Genomic DNA, 21,731 nt, shown 5'->3' on the forward strand with positions numbered 1-21,731 from the left:
TTCGCTTCCAAGCTCTTGGCTTGCTCTGCTCAAGCGGCTTGGAACCGCTCTATTATATTGAATGGATGTAAAATCCAACATTTTATATTACACGACTTAATACAATGATGCAAAAAGCAGTAAATGTAAAATTACGTGACCGGCTGCTGACTTATACCAAATTATAAACGTGAAAATATGCGAGCGATCGCGAAAGTGTTAACACAACTGCAATTAAAATTGAAATCTGTTAACGTTATTATATTTTTGTTGGAAAATGTTACATTCAGAATATCGTTACATATAATCGGAGGAAAGACGCGCAATTTCCGATATATTCAGTACATCAGAACGCAAAGTACAGTGATGGCATACATTAGAGGGTTGTTTTCCTGGTTGTTGGTCGGCTGGGAGGTCATGGAGCGTCTCGGCCGCCATAGGGCTAGTCTGGCGAAGCCGTACTTGGTCATGGCCGCTCTCGATTGCTCTCCTCTCCAGTTTTCCCGAATTCGCTTTCTCAATCAGGCTGTGCCCGAAACCACCTGGAACCGGTGAGTCCACTTGGACATTCTTCGGCAAACACTCTTTCGCGACAATCCGCTATGATGATCTTGATTATGGTTCATATGGCGGCGATTCATCTCTTGAGCGCATAAACAATCATGCGGCGCGTCTTTTCGATGCACTTTCGTAAGATGTTGCGAAACGACATAATCGAATTGTCTCTATGAGCGGCTTGTATATCGGTGGCGGATCCAAAATGACGTTGAGCGAAAATAATGATTGTGGCATTCACTTTGATCGCCAAGGAACATTGAGCCTTTTTTACTACATTGTACTGTTATTTCTTGAATGAACTGTTTGGCAGATAAATAGTTATATATATCTTATAAGTTCGATTTTATGTACTTGGAATATATAAGACAAGTCAAGTGCCAAGCTGATCGATTGTTTCGAGGTTTCGATCTCGGGACGAAATTTAAGATTGTTTTTCTCCGACTGGAGCTCTCTCTCTCTCTCTCTCTCTCTCTCTCTCTCTCTCTCTCTCTCTCTCTCTCTCTCTCTCTCTCTCTCTCTTTCTCTCTCTTCCGCCGAGTACGGAGACAAACAGGCGATCGATCGCTGTGCGACGAGAGATTGTCCGTTTCCGGTGTGTAGCGATCGATCGGTGTGTAGCAGAAATGCGAGTTTCGTTGCTTGACGATTTATGGGATAAAGTTGAGCGAGCGGGCGCGTAAATTTCCAAAAGCCGGCATCGGTCTCTCAGCCGACTCGGCACCGCGGCAGTTGGAGATCGGACGGGAGAACGGGGGGAGGGGAATCTGCTAATCACACAGCGCGATTCGACCCGAGACTGGACTCGGTCTCTTTGCGACAAACAATCGCTGTAAACAGACGATTAGAAAGGACGTAGCAAAAATATTGAAGAGTCACTCTCTTCTTTTCTTTTTGTATTCCTCCCCCCTCAACTAGAGTCCCGAGCGGACGATGCTTACAAACGAACACTACACGGTAGCACGCTAAATATATATATTAAGCTCTGATTAAGTAACAGCACAGCCGATTTCGAGCGGTAATGAAAATTCGACGAAGAGCGCGCGCGCTCGCCCGTGCGTTAAGCTCTGATTAAATAGCAGCACAGCCAATTTTTCAATTATATGTTTAATTAAAGGTCCGATTAACGTCCGCGTACACCGACTTTCCAACTTTCCGACTTTTCGATTCTTGTTCACGCGCGTTTTTCTTCGTTTCTTCGTGAAAATGGATCCTTTCCCTCCTCGTGCACTCAGCTTTTTTTACTTTCCTGGCGAAATTTTTCACCCGGCAGCGATTCGTTGATCTCTCGCGGCGATATCTTGCCAATGGACCAAGTGCGCGCAGCACTTTTCGTTCGCGAACACGCGGCAAAACTTTGATATGTGTGTCGCTTTCCCGAGTGCTTCGCGACGCCGATGGAAATATAGGCGTCCCGGTAGTCAAGGCACTGGACATGCGCACCGAATACGAGAGTCGTACTCGTACTCTCGGTGGGCTTGGAAGGATTCGGCGAATGGCGTGTGCAAGTAATCTTGAAGTGACCCGTGCTTTCGCACAGAATATCTCGGAGAATTCTTGCTTTCGAATCCGATCGGACCGCTTATCTATCCCGAAGGTATTTCGTTGTATCTTCAAAGCGATTATCGATTTTTCAACCTTCTTAGACGAATCGTATCCTTTGCTTTCTTTACTAGAGCTGTAAGACTGTCTCCATTATTATTGCTTAGTTCTTTCCTATTCTCGATTGATCGTACAACTTGGAAGTTTCCTTCCTTAGATGCTCGTTCTCGATTAAACTCGTGTCACTGTTCCTTGCGATTACTTAACAATCTTTATTGCAACTCTAAAAATAAACGATTATTACCGATATTTTCCGATATTCTCGGTCGATCATATTACTATCAGATTCTTATACTTTCAGCTTTTACCCATTTCAATATTGCTCTGTCTGCCTGCTCGATAACAAATGAAAAGCGAACAGGTTTTCTAAATCGAAATACATAGCAATCTTGTGTGTTACGACTTTTTGCAATCCTCGCGATAGCAATCTATGCTAATGTTTTATAATTACGTGTGTTAAAGTCTCGTGTTGCTCGCACGTCACGTCTCTATAGCTCTCTCTCTCTCTCTCTCTTTCTCTCTCTCTCTCTCTCTCTCTCTCTCTCTTTCTCTCTCTCCCCCTCTCTCTCTTCTATCCTCTATAGCCGGCTCTATAGTCTCAGTTTCGTCCCGAGTACAAAATCCTTTTCGTAGAAAAGAATCGATTGAAATTTGCTTTATCGTCCTCGATTATCCGCGATCCGTTCAAGCACCTCGATTAGCATAAAATCGAGAAGCTTTAACTAGAGCGAAAAATTCCGTTCATAGATGACGTATCGCCACCGTCTATATATAATGTACTTGGTACCATACGGTGCAGAGACGCGTTCCTCGTACGGACGTAAACTGTCCTTATTATGTCGAGCCGACCACCGCTGCCGTCGCGGCACATTTCGGAAGGCGGAATTTACTACATTGGGCGATATATCGATTGGCCGGCCCGCTGTGCACGAGCCGCAACGAATCGAGCGGAAAACGCGAGTTCTCTCCCGTGCAATCGCCATCGGCGCACAATATAGCATCGCGGTAAAATTAGAATGCTAGCGTCATTGACTGCCGCCACCGAACAGTTCAAATGTTGCACCCTTGGTGGTACCAGTCACCAGTAGCGTACAGGTGCACCCTTTGGCCCTTCGCGATTCTGTATTTCTTTCAGTGAGCATTCGCGCATTCACAAGATGGTCCGCCAGCACAATGATTCATACCGTTTCAGAAAATGATAAAGCGAGATAAGCGAGATAATTATTCGTCGGAAATGAATGTATCCTCGGGCATTTTTCGAGTGATTGTTCTCGAAAATTTGGCATTTTTCAAACGGCCGCTAGTATTATCAACTTTTGATCGGATCGGTCGGTCGGTGGCGCACGTAACTCGAAGGTCGTGTTCTCTCGAATCGATCGTACACCCTATACTCGGTGTTCCACAGCGGGGGAGGAAAGGGAAAAGGAAGAGGGGAGGGAGTCTCGCCGAGGGGGTTGCCGCCAGTCTGTCGGTACCGACAATCGGTCAGCCTCCTCTTCCGGATCGATGACGCGTCCGACCTCAGAATCGCTGACGCCAACGCTGAAACCGCTCTCCTTGACCGAATGTCGTAGGATTGAACGACGAAATCCAATCCCGTCGTACTTTTTACGAGCCCTCCATCTCATATTACGGGAAACATCATGCAAGATCCGTACAAGACACTGTCGCTTATCCACGTTGCCTCGTCTACATCGTGCATATCCTGGACTTTCTTTGTCAAGTTCCTGTTTGAACGCGTTGCTCAGTGTATAGATTTACGATATTAGTGTGTGTATGTGTATGGACTATCACGATATTTTATTGATAACTGATGCAATATTGATGATTCAACTATCACAATCCTCATATATTTAGCAATCGCAATGTATCTTGTATCATGGTACGCGGCTCACGCGGTTTCTTCCTTCCTGGTAAAATTCATACGGTTTCTTTATTGCCGATTGACATCAGACTTGTGCTTTGACATGTATTTGACATGCATTTCTTTTGGACGGTACGCGAAGCTTTATATCCTTAAATGTCTTGTGATTCTTTTTCAATGAACGACAAAAACTCGTGCTTAGGCGTGGTGATCGGTTCTCACAATCTTCTCAATAACGATGCTAACAATCTCTCGCAGTCCTTTTCGCTTTGTTGACAATACTGGCTTACCAGATTTTTGTGCCTCTCTCGCTGGCTCACGATTCTCACCGATTTTCAGACCGAGCTCACAGAAAAGCGTTCATGTCGCACGAATTGATCACTCCCGAGCGGCCCTTTCTAGATTGCGGACGATGATTGTTTCATCCACACAGTGTCCTTTTTGGATAGAAGAATGTCCAAACCGAAAACGCGTTTTTCTCCCGTTAACTTATGACGAATCCCCCAATGTATACACAAAGATATGCACGCGCTCGTCGAGAGCTCATCGCTCTCCTCCGCGCCTCCCTTCGTTATCGAATGGCCATACCACCGCGCAAACTCTGTCCCCGTTCAACCCTCACTTGCCGCCATCAACCTTTCGCCGCGCGCATCCAGCCTCGCACTCCTTCTCGCTACGATCTTTACGTATCGCTCTTTGTGCCAGTTTACGAAGGAGAAAGAAAAAAATTGTCGTATCAAAAATAAACGACGGAGCTATCGTCGTTGTCAAACGAGAGGATTCGAACAGGCTGTTGCCCGTACGTCGATGTTGCCTTGCCGTCATCGTCGTCATCGTCGTCATCGTCGTCATCGTCGTCATCGTCGTCGTCGTTATCGTTATCGTTATCGTCGTGTTTCCGAGAACTCTCGCGCAGTCATGTATTAAGTCGATTTCACGCGAACCATTTGTCAGATGTTCTTTTCGCATGTGACTGATTAGTTTTCGATTGCACAAGATCTTCTATCTCTTTTATACTTCTCTGTTGATCTACTTTGTGATCGTGCTTATACCATGTGACATTGTTCCGTGTGATAATGTTCTTGCCACAATCTGTGCTTCGCGTGTAACATGCACTTGAACCCGGGGTTTCACACGAGATGCAAGTAATCGTATATTAAGTGGAGCACCAATAGTCGTCTGAATAATACCTTGATCTTGAAATATAAATATCACTCTAGTTGATTATTTTTAACATTACGAAGACATATTTCTTATGAATATCTAGCAATTGCGAATATTTATCAATTGTCGTGCCAATTCTGGTCTTTTTAATTTTGGAATCTATATCCAGAGATTGTCGAATTTTGCTATATTAATTTTTTTTATTCATTTGATGCCTACTAACGATCTCTTATGCAAACATATTTATTTATTATTTAAATTATCTGCTGATTAATCAACGAAGCTTTTAAGTATTTTCCGAATTAAGAAAAGAAACTTGATCACATCGTAGATGTTTTCGTGCGTAAAATAAGCAATTACAAACGAGCAATTACAATGCAATTATGTGTAACTTTGACGCACTTGTATATTTGATTTTCTCGCTAGATTTAACGTACATACACGTTCGCTCTCGACGATGAGTGTATATATATGTGTATGTATATATACGCACACATATATATATATGGCCTTCGAAATGATATTTCTCACACGACGTTCAACTCCGAGCTCTGGCGCGGGACATCTGTAGCCGGGATAACACGTTGGTGCGTTACTTTACGCAGTTTCTCCAATTGATTTTTGCACATAAATAATAGTGCAAAATACGTTCAAAACTTAAGCAGAGTCAAATAATTGAATATCTCGAATAATTTTAAGTTATTCTTAATAGTGCAAGACATGAATTTTATAAAAATTTTTGCAAAGTTTCTTAACAATTATATTACTTAATGAGATTTATTAATTAGATTAGATTATTACAATAACACTCTAAAATGACGTTCAGTCATATTTTATTTTTATATTTTTGTGAAAAAAAAAACAATATACGTAATAAAATTGATTAAGTATATTAAATGTATTCAGTACTTGTACATCTGTTTCTAATAAGATTGCGAGTAAAAATTCATCAGACTAAATACCCAATAATGTCATGTACCCGAGTTTTGTAGACGGAACGAGAAACAACACTAAATATTTATCGCACAAATCGTGCGATCGATGGTTCAATGAATATTCTTAAATAAACCAAAATTTTTTTTTATCGTATCGTCTATGTTGAGGCCGATGATATCGGCCGTTTTGTTAGTCGTGCGGATTATTAGGCTAATGCATCAAAATTGTTCAAGTTAGCTGTTGCTTATACGAATTGTATATCGATAGTGTAATATAACAAATAAATTGAATTATACATTTGGCAGAGAACTAAATTTCAACATGATAGCAGATTTCTTGGCAAATTTTTCCCTTAAAGAAATTTTTGAGGACGATTATTATTCGTCGCAACTTTTCAATAAATTATTTTATTAAATTTAAATTTTTATACCTTACTGATCTAAAATTTAAAATTCCGACAAAAATTCAAATTTTTAACTCTGTTTAAATGAGTAAGAAAAGTTTTCATTTGTTCAATTACATTCCAAGGACCATGTTTATGGAAAGTTCTCTTTATCCATATATGAATTGTTATGTCTTCTATTACGAACAATTGACTGAGGGAACTCATCAAAGAATATTCAGACATTGTGCATATAGGGTTACGTTATTAGATTCTTCCGTGGCTATTTCAGAGTATTGACCAATCAGTGTTAAGGTCGGACACTCCTATGATAGCTCGAGGACTACCGAAATTCGTTTAGCTGGCAGTTTGCAGATTAAGTCTTGACTTATTTCTTGCTCAGATCGACACGACTCATGAATGTCATCTATGTTTGAAAGTCATATGCAATTAAACACGGGATGATAGATGGCGCAAAATGAGAGAAAGAAAGAGTTGGAGAGAGAGAGAGGGAGGGGGTTCAAACAAAAAAACAAATTAATTGCCACGCGCATTGTGATCATCTAGGTTGTTAATTGCTCATACATGTAGCGACGTGTGAAACATGAAATTAAAGAGTGATCGAGAAGGACTGTGCAGAGAGAAGTGGACAAATAAAAAAAAATGTGGCGTTTATAGAAACAAAAAAAACGTTCCAATAAACTTGACACTGAATAATAATTATGCGAATTGTCGCAACGTAGCCTTCCACATGGTCGTCTTTAAATCAAACAGCTTCCACTGTTCTTTCTTTCTTTTTTCTTTTTTAATCATCTGTTACATATTTTACGTATATAAAAGGTGTCTTTTAATTATTGGCTTTAATTATAACAGTAAATGCACCATATTAAATGAGAACTTCATAAATGCGCTTCCTAAAATTAGGAGTGGCGCTATCATACGATGGATGTAACAAGTTTTAAAGCAAAAGCACGCTTGGGTAAAATATGCCATCTAGCTGCAACGAAATGCAGGAGGTTATTGATCGTAAAAATGGCGCCAACGCAAAGTTGTGTAAGAAGGATATCGAGTCGTAAGTTAGTGTTCAAATCAATTTCTAAGCATTCGCTCCTTTTTATCGGTTAAAGTAATGAGATTCTTTTTGCAATAATGATGTCAATCTAATATGAATGAATATTTTAATGATTCCCACATTTATAAGAAAAGATTTTATTACTTGCTTGTTTTCAAAATTGTTATTAATAATCTAAAAAATCCAATTAAGTTTTTAAATTGCGTTCTAATTCAAGAGTACAAAGTTTTTATTGTAATCTTTAATTAAGTTGCGACTCTAAAAATTTAAGCATGAATTATTTAATTACAGTTATATAAATACAAGCTCTTCAAGAGATAGGAATTTAATGATGATATTATAAAAAAACAATACATGTGCCTGTGTATTACTTGATAAATTATGCAAGATTATTGTCAAAGATCAATTAAGATCTTTTAATAAATGATGCGAGTTTTCGATGACAAAATTAATAAATAATATTTTTGACATTTGCATAATAATTATATTAATGTTAATGTATTCGATTTTTAACGACTTTGCAACAGCTACTAATTCTATTTCTGAAAATTTATTTCATTTAACTAACTTTTAATTGTTCCAATTAATGTCATTTAAGTAAGACTACAATAATGCGAAATTAGGATAGAAGAAAGCCGAATATGATCAAATTTTTAACAATTAACAAAACAAACAGCGAAATATCGACAAAGTTAGTTACATATGGTCGCGCTGGGCCAACCGAAAGTAGCGCGGAACAGCACATTCGTTTCTACGTGTTTCCGGAGTGGGACCGCACTATCGGGAACTCCCGGAGGTACGATATAGCTTCGCAATCAGGCAAAGTTGAAAATTAATGGACTTACAAGGAAAACGGCCAGGATGTTTCAAGCTTCTGCGACGGACGTTTTTCGTGCTTCGCGGCATGTCGGTTCTCAATTCCGTGGCAACTGTATGGAAGGAAAACAGAAGAAATGTTAGAATTTATTTCAATCTTTGTATGTACTGCATATTTGTAGAGAATTGTAAATTTTTGCTGTCGCTTTTGTTCTCAATCGTCGTAAGTCTAATAATAAATTAGAGTAAGAGAGAAAGCAGAAAAAAATCGGAGAAAGGAGAAATAACATCGAAATAAACACATGTTTTAAGTATTCCAGCTGACAGTGAAAGGTCGATCGTTGTAATTCTGGGTACAATTATACGATTTTAGAAAATGTAGAACCATGCATTGTATTAGAGGAAATATATATATATATATATATATAGAGAGAGAGAGAGAGAGAGAGAGAGAGAGAGAGAGAAAGAGAGAGAAAGAAAGTAAAAGAAAAATAGATAGAAATACATACATATGAAGAATACTCACACATGTAAATAAATAAATTCATTAGTCGCATCAATAAATTTGCATCTATTGCAAAGAGATACGTCTGAATTTTACTACATGACGAGCGAGCGAATGAACTGGATGTGATTATGTAAGAAAGAATGAAACACGTACTATTGCATTTAAAGTAAATGTTGGAAAGATTATTTTATTTCTAAATTATATTCAAAACTTTACATACATGCGAATGCATGTGACTCCATTCTTTGGCATATTTCAAATTGAGATTTTTCCATAATATATTTAATTAGCCACTTTTTGCAAATTTTTAGTATTTTATATTAAAGCATTTTAAAATCTTTTAATAAATCTTATTTAGATAAGTTATTACTTGATACTTTTGAGATAAGTTATTATTGCATAGATTATTTGAACTAATTTTTGACATTTTTATTACGGAAGGGTTTTTTAGATTGATTAAAAAATCTTTTTAATCAAATACTTTGTTTTTAAAGTTTTTCACAATAATATACCTTTGTTTTTTAAGTTTTGTTCTCACAATAATATACCTTTCTTTCTACCAAAGGCGCATATCGATTAGCATACATTCGGTACGATGCATTGTGATCAGATTGCACAAGTCCAGCCTGAATTTAGCGAAACCGCGTATAGTGAAACACACGTGTTGTAAACAAATGGTGGAGATAAAATAGATTGGCTAATAATGAAATTAAATCTCGCGTTATTCTCACCCGAATGTATGTACAAACGAACACAAAAGATCACAGGCACATAGAGAGAGAAAAGCGCACGCGCGGACAACGATATAACAACATCCTCTAAACATTTTACTGTCTCTCGTCTGAATTTAAATGAGTGAGAAAAGTGTTACTGTCAATTCATATCGCTTTAAAGACCGTTCTTTATCCAATAAAAATAAAATCGCGACCTTTGCTATCTCTCGATTGTGATTTTTATCAAATGCTTGTATTGCACTATTCATAAAAACACTTGTCAGAATAGAGACCGAGTAGACACAATTACTTTATAACAACTTTTTAATGTGATATTCGGATAATTGGACAAATTTCTCTGGATCTACAATTGTATGGATAAGAAAACTGAGCGTATCTCTTATGAGAATTTTAACAAGTTGAAACAAATATTACACTATACTATACTACTATGCTACTTTAACTCGCAAAATTTTTTCATAATTTAGAATTATCTGCGTAAAGTAAAATGCAGACCTATGAATTTTTATAATTTTACAATTTTATTAAAAGAATAAGGTAGAAATCCACGTATCAAGAGTCTGTCAGATATATCCTACTAATTGTAAGAGTAGGTCAATGCTTCATTGTCGATTAACTTTAACTAATTGTCCAATAACCTGATTTCTATCCCTAGGACAATTGCACGTAACTTAAATTAATTAATGTCAAAGGGATTTTTTTGGTTTACGCAAACCATTTTTTGTCGCATGTGTCTCGTATATTGTATTCAAGAATTCACGAATGATATATTCCGAAAATGAGACTCTCGTTTCGCGTCACACAGTTTGTCGAGTCACACAACAAAAATTATTTCATATTTTTATTTCCCGACTTTACTGAAATTACTTTTATTTATCCCCCAAAGAATCTTTCGATCTTTCTCAGTCGCTCGCGAAAGATCCGTCTACGCGAATCCGCACCAAAAGAGGCCAATCGCGACCAAGATTCCGAGTGGCTCAATCGCTGTAATATTTTGGCTGTCGGTGGCAACGGTGGCAGGTAACATACGCGCGGTTGGTCGATACCAAACGCCGGTGTGACCTACAGGATACACCGGTGGTGTGATACGGCACCGCGGGAAACACACACGGTTATATACATATACCATCTACGAGGCCTCCCGCTTCTATCCTGCTGCCCTCCATCTTCTGCATCCTTCCCACACACGTGCTCGACGTGCCTGTACGTGAAACTCGAAGTACTTGTCATTGTCTGGTGCGGAGGGCGCTTGACCTTCCGCAACGTATCGAGCACTCTCTCGATTTTCTTTCAGCTGGTTGCATGAAGGAGAGAGACGCGGCTACATTAAAACGAGAAAAATATATTCGCTCACAATATGCGGATACATCGGGGTTATTTCATGTTCCTTGTCGTGGTGTCGCATCAATTCATCCGGATTCGCGTCTGTGCCGCATTCGTATATCCGAAGAAAAAAAGAGCGAGACTGATGCCGTCAGCTTCCGCGTCTGCTCTACCGCGGTTTTTGATACGACAATCTTTTATCTGTTCCCTCACTTCGCGAGGTCGAGCGCCCTTTCGAAATTTGCCGATGGCCGACGCCTCGAGGACTGTGCTCGCCTGGCCTCGAATCTTAGATTCTTATCTTTTAACTGAAAACTCGTGGAAAGAAGATGTTATCGAACGATGTTACTTTACTTCGTCGGATGTCCTTTGTAGCTACAATGCATATATGTATGTATCCGACAGTTTTAAAAAATATTTACAACAAAATTTTTTCTTTTTTCTTCATCTCTTTCGAAAAAAATCAAATAATAAGATTGGAATGAATTATTAACCTTTAATTCTTTCGTGTAATTCACACAGATGAATAACATTTCTATTTCTAAAAACTTGGATCGAGAGTTTTTCTTGTGCAACGTGTATATAAGTATACTTTAATTCTTTCGTGTAATTCACACAGATGAATAACATTTCTATTTTTTAAAACTTGGATCGAGAGTTTTTTTTTTTTTTTGTGTAACGTATATATATGTGTCTGATTAATACATTTTGTCATGCGATTCGGATATTAAGATTAACGTTTATTAATATTATTTTTTCTCTAAAATATTAGTTGGCTTACACAGCAAACATAAATTTATCCGCCATGTGATGATTGATCGTATTTTAATTGTAATTTTAAATTGTAATCATTGCGATATTGAAATACAATCTCAATGCTATTTGGAATATTTATTTTATATATTTGTCAGAGCACACTGTGTGCGCGCGCGCGTGGTATGTGTATGTATATATATATAATATAATATAATATAATATAATATAATATTTAGATTATATATATTATATATATTATATATATTATATATATTAAAAAGAAAATCAGAACAAATTAATCATGACACAATTTTATTATCTACATATTATTTTAACATGAAAAGATTTCCCAATCTTTTTTGTATTATATCTCAAATTTAGAATCTATTTCATTATATAATTATGTTGAAAAAAATAACGATACTGTTATAAGTGAAAAACAAAAACAAGTATGTGTCGCAATTTTTTAATTGCATTTATTCGAAACTACGAGGTATAATTTTGCCCTGTCTTTTCTCCATGTGCGTTTCAGTGAGACATGCTTCACTGATTGCTTTTTCTCGTAACATTTTACACTCTGAGTATGCACGAATGTAGCAGTTACCCGCGGTACATTTTTTCTCATATGTACATCGAAACGCGAATACGACTCATAAGATCACGAATAGCTCGCTAAATATCCAAGTATCATCACATGTATATGCCATATGTCCAAATAGATGTGCGTATCGAGCGATGCATCCGTGTGTGTGAATAACACACAGCTTGTCGCACACGCCGACAGGTCGACTCGAGAGAGAATCGACACGAGAGCTTTCATACACGGCTCGAAAAGATCATCCCGACTATCCGCGTAGAGTTAGTCGAGCACAGTGCGAGCGATTTAAAGACGAAAGGAGCAAAAGGGAGTCTTTACGCCGTCACTGCTTCAAGCTCGCATTTTCCATTGTCTTCTCTACGCCAGTCCACTCCCACCAACAATCAACTCGAATGTTAAGGGTGAATTCAGGAATTTTTTTTTCTTTTTTTTCATGGAGAATTCGATAGTTTTTATCTTGGATAATGTTTCGATTCAAGAGTTTTTCATAAATGAAACACATGGATGACTCGGCGAAATTAAATGTGTTGGAAGGATCGACCTCAGAATGGTTAGATGAGAGGGAGAGTGCTATTTGAAAAAAAAGATTTTATCAGTTGATGGTAGATCACTGTGAAACATAACATGGTTGCTACAACACGTGGAAATATGTCTAATAATAGGTGACATTAGTAGGTATACTGTGCATATTGAATGTAATGTAACGATGACAATTAAAGATTTATACATGCAAATGACATATAGAAAGCAGCAGAGAAAGATAGATTAGAGAAAGAAAGATAGATCTCTTATACATGCAGATAATAATGAGTTCGATAAGTGCAATTATTACATTCTTGTAAAGAAATAAAAGTTTTCTACATTTTTTGACATATTGAGATATTCAGAAATCAGATTATTGTTAATCAAACTTAGTGCTTAACTATTTATTAAGCATTGTTGGATTATCACGAATAACAGTGTAAATCACACAAAACGACGTCTCCGAATTTTCCGTTGCTTAGAAAATAAAGGAAAATCGGTATTAAATCAAAAGACCGACGACATGCGTGTCGCGCTGACGTCTTATTTGTCGGGACGGATAAAAAAAATATTATACACGAGTCGAAAACATTAGCGGAAACCTTGTCGGAAAGATTATAGACCTCGGCATCTTCTAGAGCCTTACAGATTGTATTATTTAACGATCATAAACGTATTATAAACGATATTCATAATAATCATTCATAATAATGAAATGTTTGATGAATTGTCTATTAATTTTTATTTGCATTTTAATATAATAAATTGTTGAAAATTAAATTATTTCTTTATTAATTTCTAATAATAATTTTTTTATTTTTGGTTTTTACTTGTTTTAATATATTTAGACTGTATGCTAATATTACTTACACAACTTAATTACAATACATATTAATATAACACAAGTGTATTTATTGCAATACATATGTATTAAATGGCCAAACAGTAAAGGAAATATTTTTGTTAATAATTTAAATTAGTATATTATACATATTTAAGAGAAATAACTTTTTCTTTTTTTTTGCATTTTAATCGAATTTTGTTATGCGTCAGCATTTTATTTTTATCATTATTTTTTCGCATTTTTGTTTTGAAATTAACAAAAATTATAAAAAGGATTGCGTATTTAAAATAAATATTCGCATATTAGATAGACAAATACCTACGACTTTTAGTTTGCCATTAGAATGAGAATTTGTTTACTGAATGTTGCTTACTTCGAATTATGAGCTCATTTGCCTGAAAGTGTCAAAAGTACGCGCTTAAGTTGGACTTGACGAGATTTAATGCAACAAAGTTATCACCGGTTATTATATGATAGAAAGAGTAATGTCGAGCTGGCCTTGTTCTCGATCTTCAACAGAGAACAAATGCGTAGATTGCCTCCGGCCGTCACAGTCTGTTCGCGCAGAAATGAACTCATTGGTGACAAGCTTTATATGCGTTTCCGCATAAACAAAAGCCGCACAATTGCTATGTGTTGCATTGAAACTACAAAGCGTATAAAAGCATACAAATGTATTTTTTAAATTTTAGCATACTTTTGAATCTTACGAATCTCTTGTACTTGACAAACATTTTTCGCTTGTTAATTAGGATGTAATAATTGAAGCGCGCCGGACAAGAAGAAATATTAAAATGTTGCTTTTTCCTTGATTTTTTATTTGCAATCATGTGCTAATGGTATTATAACGGCAATATAAAAATACTTGCAACAATAATATATTAATTGAGCAGGAAATATTTGCTCAATTGATAAAAAAAAAAATATGAAAGATAAAAATATTTTGAATTGTATCTACAAAGTTGTTATGTTATTAGGCTGCATTTTAATTTAAGAAAATGAATTTTTATGCAACAATATATTATTGCGTGATAAAAAGTTAAAAATTAAATACATATTTTACAAATATTAGCAGTCATTCATTTACATTATCGTTTCTAGCATGAAATGAATAAGCCAGGCGATCACAATCGTAAGTCCCTGGAGATATGAGCAAAATTATAAAAGGAAAATAAAATCTGTACAAAGACAGTGTCAACGGAACTATCTTTCTATCTTTTTCTAATAATATTATACAATTAATGTATGATATAAAAATGAAATAATTGCAAACTAATGATGTTTGATATTTTTTTCCGAGCATTTCTGTCTGAATTTCTTGTGTAATAAAGTACGATATAAGTTATGGAGAATATACATATTTATAACAAATTCAGACACCCATACATTCACACACGCATGCGCGCGCGCGCACACACATACATACACACACCCACCCACCCACCCACCCACACACACACACACACACACACACACACACACACACACACACACACAATGATTCAGCGAGGAATGCAGCAATAACTAAATAGCAGAGTGAAAATATGGAGAAGATTGCAGGAACTATAAGTGATTCGTTTATTCTCACTAACGCTGGTTAGCGTAAGAATCGGGTAGTTTATAAAATGAGCCTCTGAATAGGACAGATTTTTCTCAACCCTCTAAAAGGAAGGAAATGTTTCGGAGAGATAGCGCAATAACCAGAGAATAAAAAAGGAAAAAAATATTACTATATTGTAACAATTGGCATTCGAGTAATCTGAATTATAGTAATCATCTTATATCAATCACATTTGTCAACATGTGGACTCTTATATCATACTTTATTAACTTACAAGTTGATTATATTTAATGTTGCATCGCTGAAATTAATTTCACTGTTTATTTGAAAAAACATTGGATATAAGTTTGATTGTAATTTTTAAAATTAAAAAATACCCATGTTTTATAATTTTGAAACAAGTACGAGTTTTTTACTAAATAAAATATTCAACAATTAATACCATGTCATGACTCGAATAGTTTCAAATTTATAATTAGAAATAAAAGAAATACATATATGTACATATAAAATAATAATTATACAAATAAAAGATTTTTCGAGAAAAAAGTAAGCTTTTTATTTCTAGAAATAATAAAATAATATAAGTCCATATATATTATAAAATAGAAAGACTATAAGAATGAATCTTTGTGCAGAAATATTGAAATAAAAGTCAAATAAAATATATTAATGTAAATTAAAAATAATTATAAATTTTCCAATAAATATTTTATATGAATATAATAGATTATTGTTTTTATTAATATTATTCTTTAGAATTAATATTATTACACTTCAAGTACATTTACGTCGAGTGAAAATATGTTGCTTGCCGCGAAAAGATATTGCATTGCTGAGAGTGCACTAATAGTGGCTTGAGTTAAGTACAGTGCTTTTACTCGCATTAATATGCAAATGTAAGTTTGGATATAAATCCCGAGGGCATCACAACTGTCTAAGTACTTTAATTTTTCATTCAGAAGGTGCGCTGACATAAATTACTCGTTTGCTCGTGCTACTTGCGTCATGCGTCACATGTACTTATTTTTCTGGTATAGTCGATTATTTCCAGTTTAAAAATAAGATAGTTGAGCTTAGAACAGCTTTTTTTGTAAAATATTTATTTTTAATATTACGAAAAGTTTTAGTTGTAAATTTGCTAGATAAAGCAGAGAAAAAGGTTTGAAAAGCTAAAAGTCACACAAACACTAATTATTATCAAACTTACCTTGTATAGTTGCATATACTCACGCACGCATACACATACACACACACAGACACACACACACACGCGCGCGCGCGCGCACGCGCGCTTTAAAAGAAAAATATATAATTAAAGATAAGTAAGAACAACATACACAATGGTATTGAAGAGATTTTATTGACTTTAGCGACATTACTTTTGCTGCGCATGCATTACGGAACAAAATCAAAATATGAAATGCATTTCACAAGTTTATTTGCTATCGGTTTGATGCACTATATTCCGTGTAATGTCATAAGATAAAGTTGGTCAAGTTGGAAAGATCAATGACAGTGGGCAGAAAACGAAAAGCGAAAAATATCGAAGCATGCGTTATGATTATGTGAAGATTCAAGAGGTCATATTACTTCTAAAGAATGAAAGATAGGAAAAGAGATGAAAGTTGGTAGCAATGGCGAATTGATATCAAATGATTTGCTAAGAGATATTGTAAAGAAGTAGTAATAGTAGTAGTAGAAATAGAAGAGAAGAAAAATTCGAGCGTAAGGAATAAAATATGAAGGCAAAAAATAAGAGTCAATGTACCCTATTGTTCATAGGTCTGCGATGATGATCACCCGGCAGTCCCGAAAATAGTCCAATCCCTACCAACACAATAATATAATAATCAGTGAATTTCAGTATGATTGTCGACTATGCTAAGCCGTATCAATAGCATCGTATTAATAATATCGAATGGCGAGAGATTACCGATCACGGATGTTCAAGTCTCGATTGGAGACTCGAATTTGTCAATTTTACAAAGTAGTGCAGGAATTTTATTATTTAAAAAGATGAAACAGTTAAAGAAGCTTTATTTTATTACTCATTACGTATTTTATATTATATTTCTCTTCTACTGTTTGATCTTAATTTATTATATCAAAAATATGCTCATTTTTCAGTAATTATAATGCAATCTTTTATTTTAAGTGACTTTTATTTCTCTTTCAATAGAAAGACTAATACGACATTTCTATCGAGTTTTCTATTTACATTATTTCCTTTTTAATTCGATCAATAATTCATTCAAGATTATCTTGAGTCAATAAGTCTCTTGTACGGAATTCTCTCTAGCAATGACAGTTGCCTATGACTTTATACCGACGTAACTAGCACGCGAATTCGAACGTGCGATTTAAAGCGCGATATTAGATATTGTAGAGTTCTCAAAGACTGCGCAATGCGAACATCGATAGAGATTGCGAAGATACGATTCGCTGTCATTCTCTAAGTGCTTTTTCCGTGCAACTCCCGGCGCATTCTCCCGCTATGGTGATGTCTCTTGAGTCTCTCGGACTAACTCTTTCTCCCTTTATCCCTATTTATAAGATACATTTTATAAGATACATTTTCAGGTTCACTCAAAAAAACATTTTTAACCGCCCGGATAACTCGCGATCAAAAAGATCTGGGTCACTGATCTGGGATATTGGTATTGATGAGGGAATTGATGAGATAGGGGATGGGAGAGAAAGAGAGAGAGAGAAAGGAGAGAGGGGGAGAGGTACTCGTTCGATATGATTGAACAGTTATTATAATTATTCTTCGTTCGATAGATTTCTGTCGCATGTATGGTTGCTTTGGCAGCGCGGATACGTGATATGGATACCGATCGAATCGTTTTCTATCGAATGCACATTGAGCGATACAACACGATACAAGGCAGTACACGTTATCGCAGAGTTATCACTGCCTTGCAAACCGAGACAAGTCGAGAAATTTTAATTTATATGTAAATAATGTGAAAATTTCGGAAAACAAAAATGATTAATTTTTAGATAATCTGAAGCTGTCTCAAGCTGTTTTAGTGCTATCTTTCATTTCCCCGTTTGAATATATTTACAGTGCGAAAAGAATAAGGGAAACTAATAGACTAAAATGCTGTAGAAATATTGTAATAAAATTAAATATACGTGTATATTGTGTGTGAAATAAATTTTTATGTCTCAATTACATGAACAATAATTCAAAATATTTCTAAAAGCCAATTGCTATGCTGATTAGAACAATTTTTAGATTGCAATATATTGGACTCATTGTCAGCATTAGAATTTGACAATTTTGATTTATCATTTGGGGATGGATAAATCCTCGAAAATCAGATATAAATTTGTAATAAATAACTTTTTTAAATGGAATTAAAAGACAATTGAACAATGAACAATTAAAATGTCAAAATTGTTAAAGTTCAAGTTAAAAAAAAACATCTTAAATGTTACATAAGGAAGAGTCAGTATTGAAAAATCAATACCAACTGTCAATACTGTTTATTAATTGAGTATATTTTAAACTTAAGACACTCAATTAATTACTAATATTCTTGTAATTGTTACCGGGAAAACATTCTCTAGTGTCATATAAAAACTAATTTTCTTATTTAAGTAAAAACTAATTTCTACAGGCCATTTCTACATTTTAATATTTTTGTGGAAGAGCGAAAGATTAGATTAGACAGCGTCATTATTTTGAAACAAGGAAGACAGCGTGTCATTTTTTAAGAGAAAATTCACATGATATATCTAAAAGGGTAATAAGCCATAGTGATTTCTAGATTGTCACGCAAAATAATAATCTCACGTAAAAATGCATATCGCCGAGAGTTGACTAACGTAAGCATAAATTATGACGGGAAAGAAATTTGATCGGATTAAGCGCGATACACAGGGACGCAATCCTTCGCTTTCGAATGAAAGCAGCGATGTTTTATAAGTACAACAAGCTTGTACGCATAAAAAGAGTGCGCAAGAGAAGGGGAGAGGTAGAGGCGAAGAGGAGATAAATAGAAGAGAGCGAGAGAGGAAAACGAGGACTACAATATGGGTCAGTTATTGATTGCTTCCTAGTCGATTCTGTGTAACGCCTACCATACACTTCTACCATTTCTACCTTGTATCAGTATCTTAGGATGCCGAAACGGTAACGAAATGGTAACCTCTACTTCCTCTAACCGCCCTATAACGTTACCAGTTCCTTTATTGTTATGTGGACCGACCGTTATGGGCGAGCTCGCGCAGCCGGAATTGTGTTTTTGCTAGCCGACAACCGGTTTAGTGCTCTCGTTAAATTCACCACGAAGATGTGACGCGGAAAGCGATAACGTACGATTGCGTGTCCTGTCGCAGTATCTTCTCGATTCGCACGTGCTGCAGGGCTTTAAGTCATACTGCAGCAACGTATGTTCACGTGCTGTGCAACTACTGCGAGAGTTTGAACAACGTCTGTTCGTAACTTTCCAGCTGTCAAATCCCGAGTAAACTGTACATCGAGAAATGCAGCAGCGTTACGCGCCATGTACATAAGAAAATACAAACGGTTTCTCTTTTCCTGTAATATTACATTACATCGTATTTGCGTTTGTGGAAACAAGAAGACATTTTTTAAAACAATTGAATGAAACTGGAATTTTAATTAGATTGTGTGTGTATTAAATTTTAAGTAAGATTGTTATACATATGCAGAATATCTCTCTCTGGACCAACCAAACCTAAGCCGATCGAAGAATATCTTTAGTTTTTTTAGGAAATTTGAAGTGAATATTGCTATAGAAAAAATTTAAATCAAATTTATCGTTTGCCGCAACTTTTGAACATTCAATGGTACAAATATTTTAGTAATTAAAGTTTAAATTAAAACTCGAAAAAAAAGCTTCACACAAGAGTTAAGAGTTTAAGTAGAAAATAAGAGTTTGCTATTTTATTGCAACTTGAAGAAGCTTATACAAAAACCCTTTACAAAAACCTTTTATTCCTTTGTTTAATAACATAAAAACCTTTCAATGTTTCAATCTAAGAAGAATAAACATATTGGCACTAATTTATCCAATAGAATTTATCATTAAATTAATGATATATAAAGTGAAATATTAAAATTAATATACCGTGTGTGTAAAAATTAAGAGCGTACACATTATTTACAGCAATGATTTCTTACACATTGTCAACCGATTGACAATAATTGACATTAAACAAATTCTTTGTGACGTTTGTGCAAGGGATCAAGCGGTCAAGACTGGGTCGGCGTACAGTGCAAGAAAGTTTATGTAAAAATATATTAAAAAGTCAACATTTTTAAATCTAAATGTACGATAAGAAATTAATAAAAAGAAAAAAATTGGAAAAAAAAGAAATATGTAAGAGAATTAAATGTGTAATCAAACGAGACTGAAGAGACAACCAGAGCGAACGTAGTTCTTGCTCGCGATAATACAATCGATGGCAAATTTTATTTTTATTAGCGGAGATTGCATGAATCGTCGATTTTATTCTGCTGTGACATCTTAATTCAGAGAATTCTTAACAGTCATAATTTTTCCATGCTTTTAAAATCACTTTTATCGTTAGAAACTAATGCGGTGTCACGTTTATTTTTCGTAGAATCAATCGGTTACACACAAATCATTGGACATTTTTACGCGATTCTCCGCAAGTACACTCTTCAATTCAATACGATTGACTTAACGAAGTAGTTTAAATACTGGATCATTTTCTTTTAACTCGAAGGTATTATCCGACCTAAGAAATGTGCGAACTTTCAGATCATTAGTGACAGTTTGGAAGTATTAAGAACGTTAGCATGGCATTTGGACGTTCTTATGTAATAATAATAATAATGTGAATTGGTATAATTTTTTCGTCTTGCTACATCATGAATCAAAATCGAGAGATTAAAACAGACAGCGCTTTTTACTTTCCGATAATAATAATATCTTATATTACTTTGACAAATGTCAATGAATCTCTGCCGTAATAGTCTTATGTGCAAATCTCTGAAACTACTTTCACTAGCGTGACAACAAGCGTCACGCGTTTAACGAATAGTTAACATGTTTAATGTTCTTTATTCCGTGTTGACGAATGTCTGCGTGCTGCAGTTTTAATTTTACTTATTAAATTACTTGTTTTATGCATGTTTTCGCTAACATCTTCCTAATAATGCGCCCGAGATAATCCCCGATGGTAGGTCACATTTAAGAATAAAACATGGTGAATTTGGAGAAAAAAGAAAAATTGATCAGCATGAGAAATTGTATGAGAAAGATTAATAGTATGATGTAACAAGTTCCAAACGCAGAGCTTAAGGAAACTAATAAATAAATTCAAGACTAATGTAAAGCATTTGATGACTGTTAAAAATAATCAAAACTCTTTTTTTTATATATAGCCAGCTGACTCTAAAAAGCTAAATAGATGTAAAAATGCAAAAATGTATAAAAAAACAAAAAAAAAAAATATATATATATATATATATATATAAATATAACGATAACGAAGAGTGTGAAAAATATAAA

The 21,731-nt window shown here is 35.3% G+C and overlaps 1 protein-coding gene across 8 annotated transcripts in view; it reads right to left on the minus strand.

Moving 5' to 3' along the window:
* The window catches only part of Ih (hyperpolarization activated cyclic nucleotide gated potassium channel Ih), a 120,853-nt gene that overhangs the window by 92,537 nt on the left and 6,585 nt on the right, over nucleotides 1–21,731 (minus strand). For 7 of the 8 annotated variants that reach the window (XM_012375716.2, XM_012375715.2, XM_012375712.2 and 4 more), the window contains exon 3: nucleotides 8,400–8,483. In XM_012375716.2, coding sequence (XP_012231139.2) covers nucleotides 8,400–8,483 — 84 coding nt within the window. Of the gene's footprint in view, nucleotides 1–354; nucleotides 7,681–8,399; nucleotides 8,484–21,731 lie in introns of those variants that run through there. The other variant, XM_067353606.1, reaches the window with a different exon arrangement.

This window comes from Linepithema humile, chromosome 4 (assembly GCF_040581485.1).
Source record: "Linepithema humile isolate Giens D197 chromosome 4, Lhum_UNIL_v1.0, whole genome shotgun sequence".
NCBI lineage: Eukaryota > Metazoa > Arthropoda > Insecta > Hymenoptera > Formicidae > Linepithema > Linepithema humile.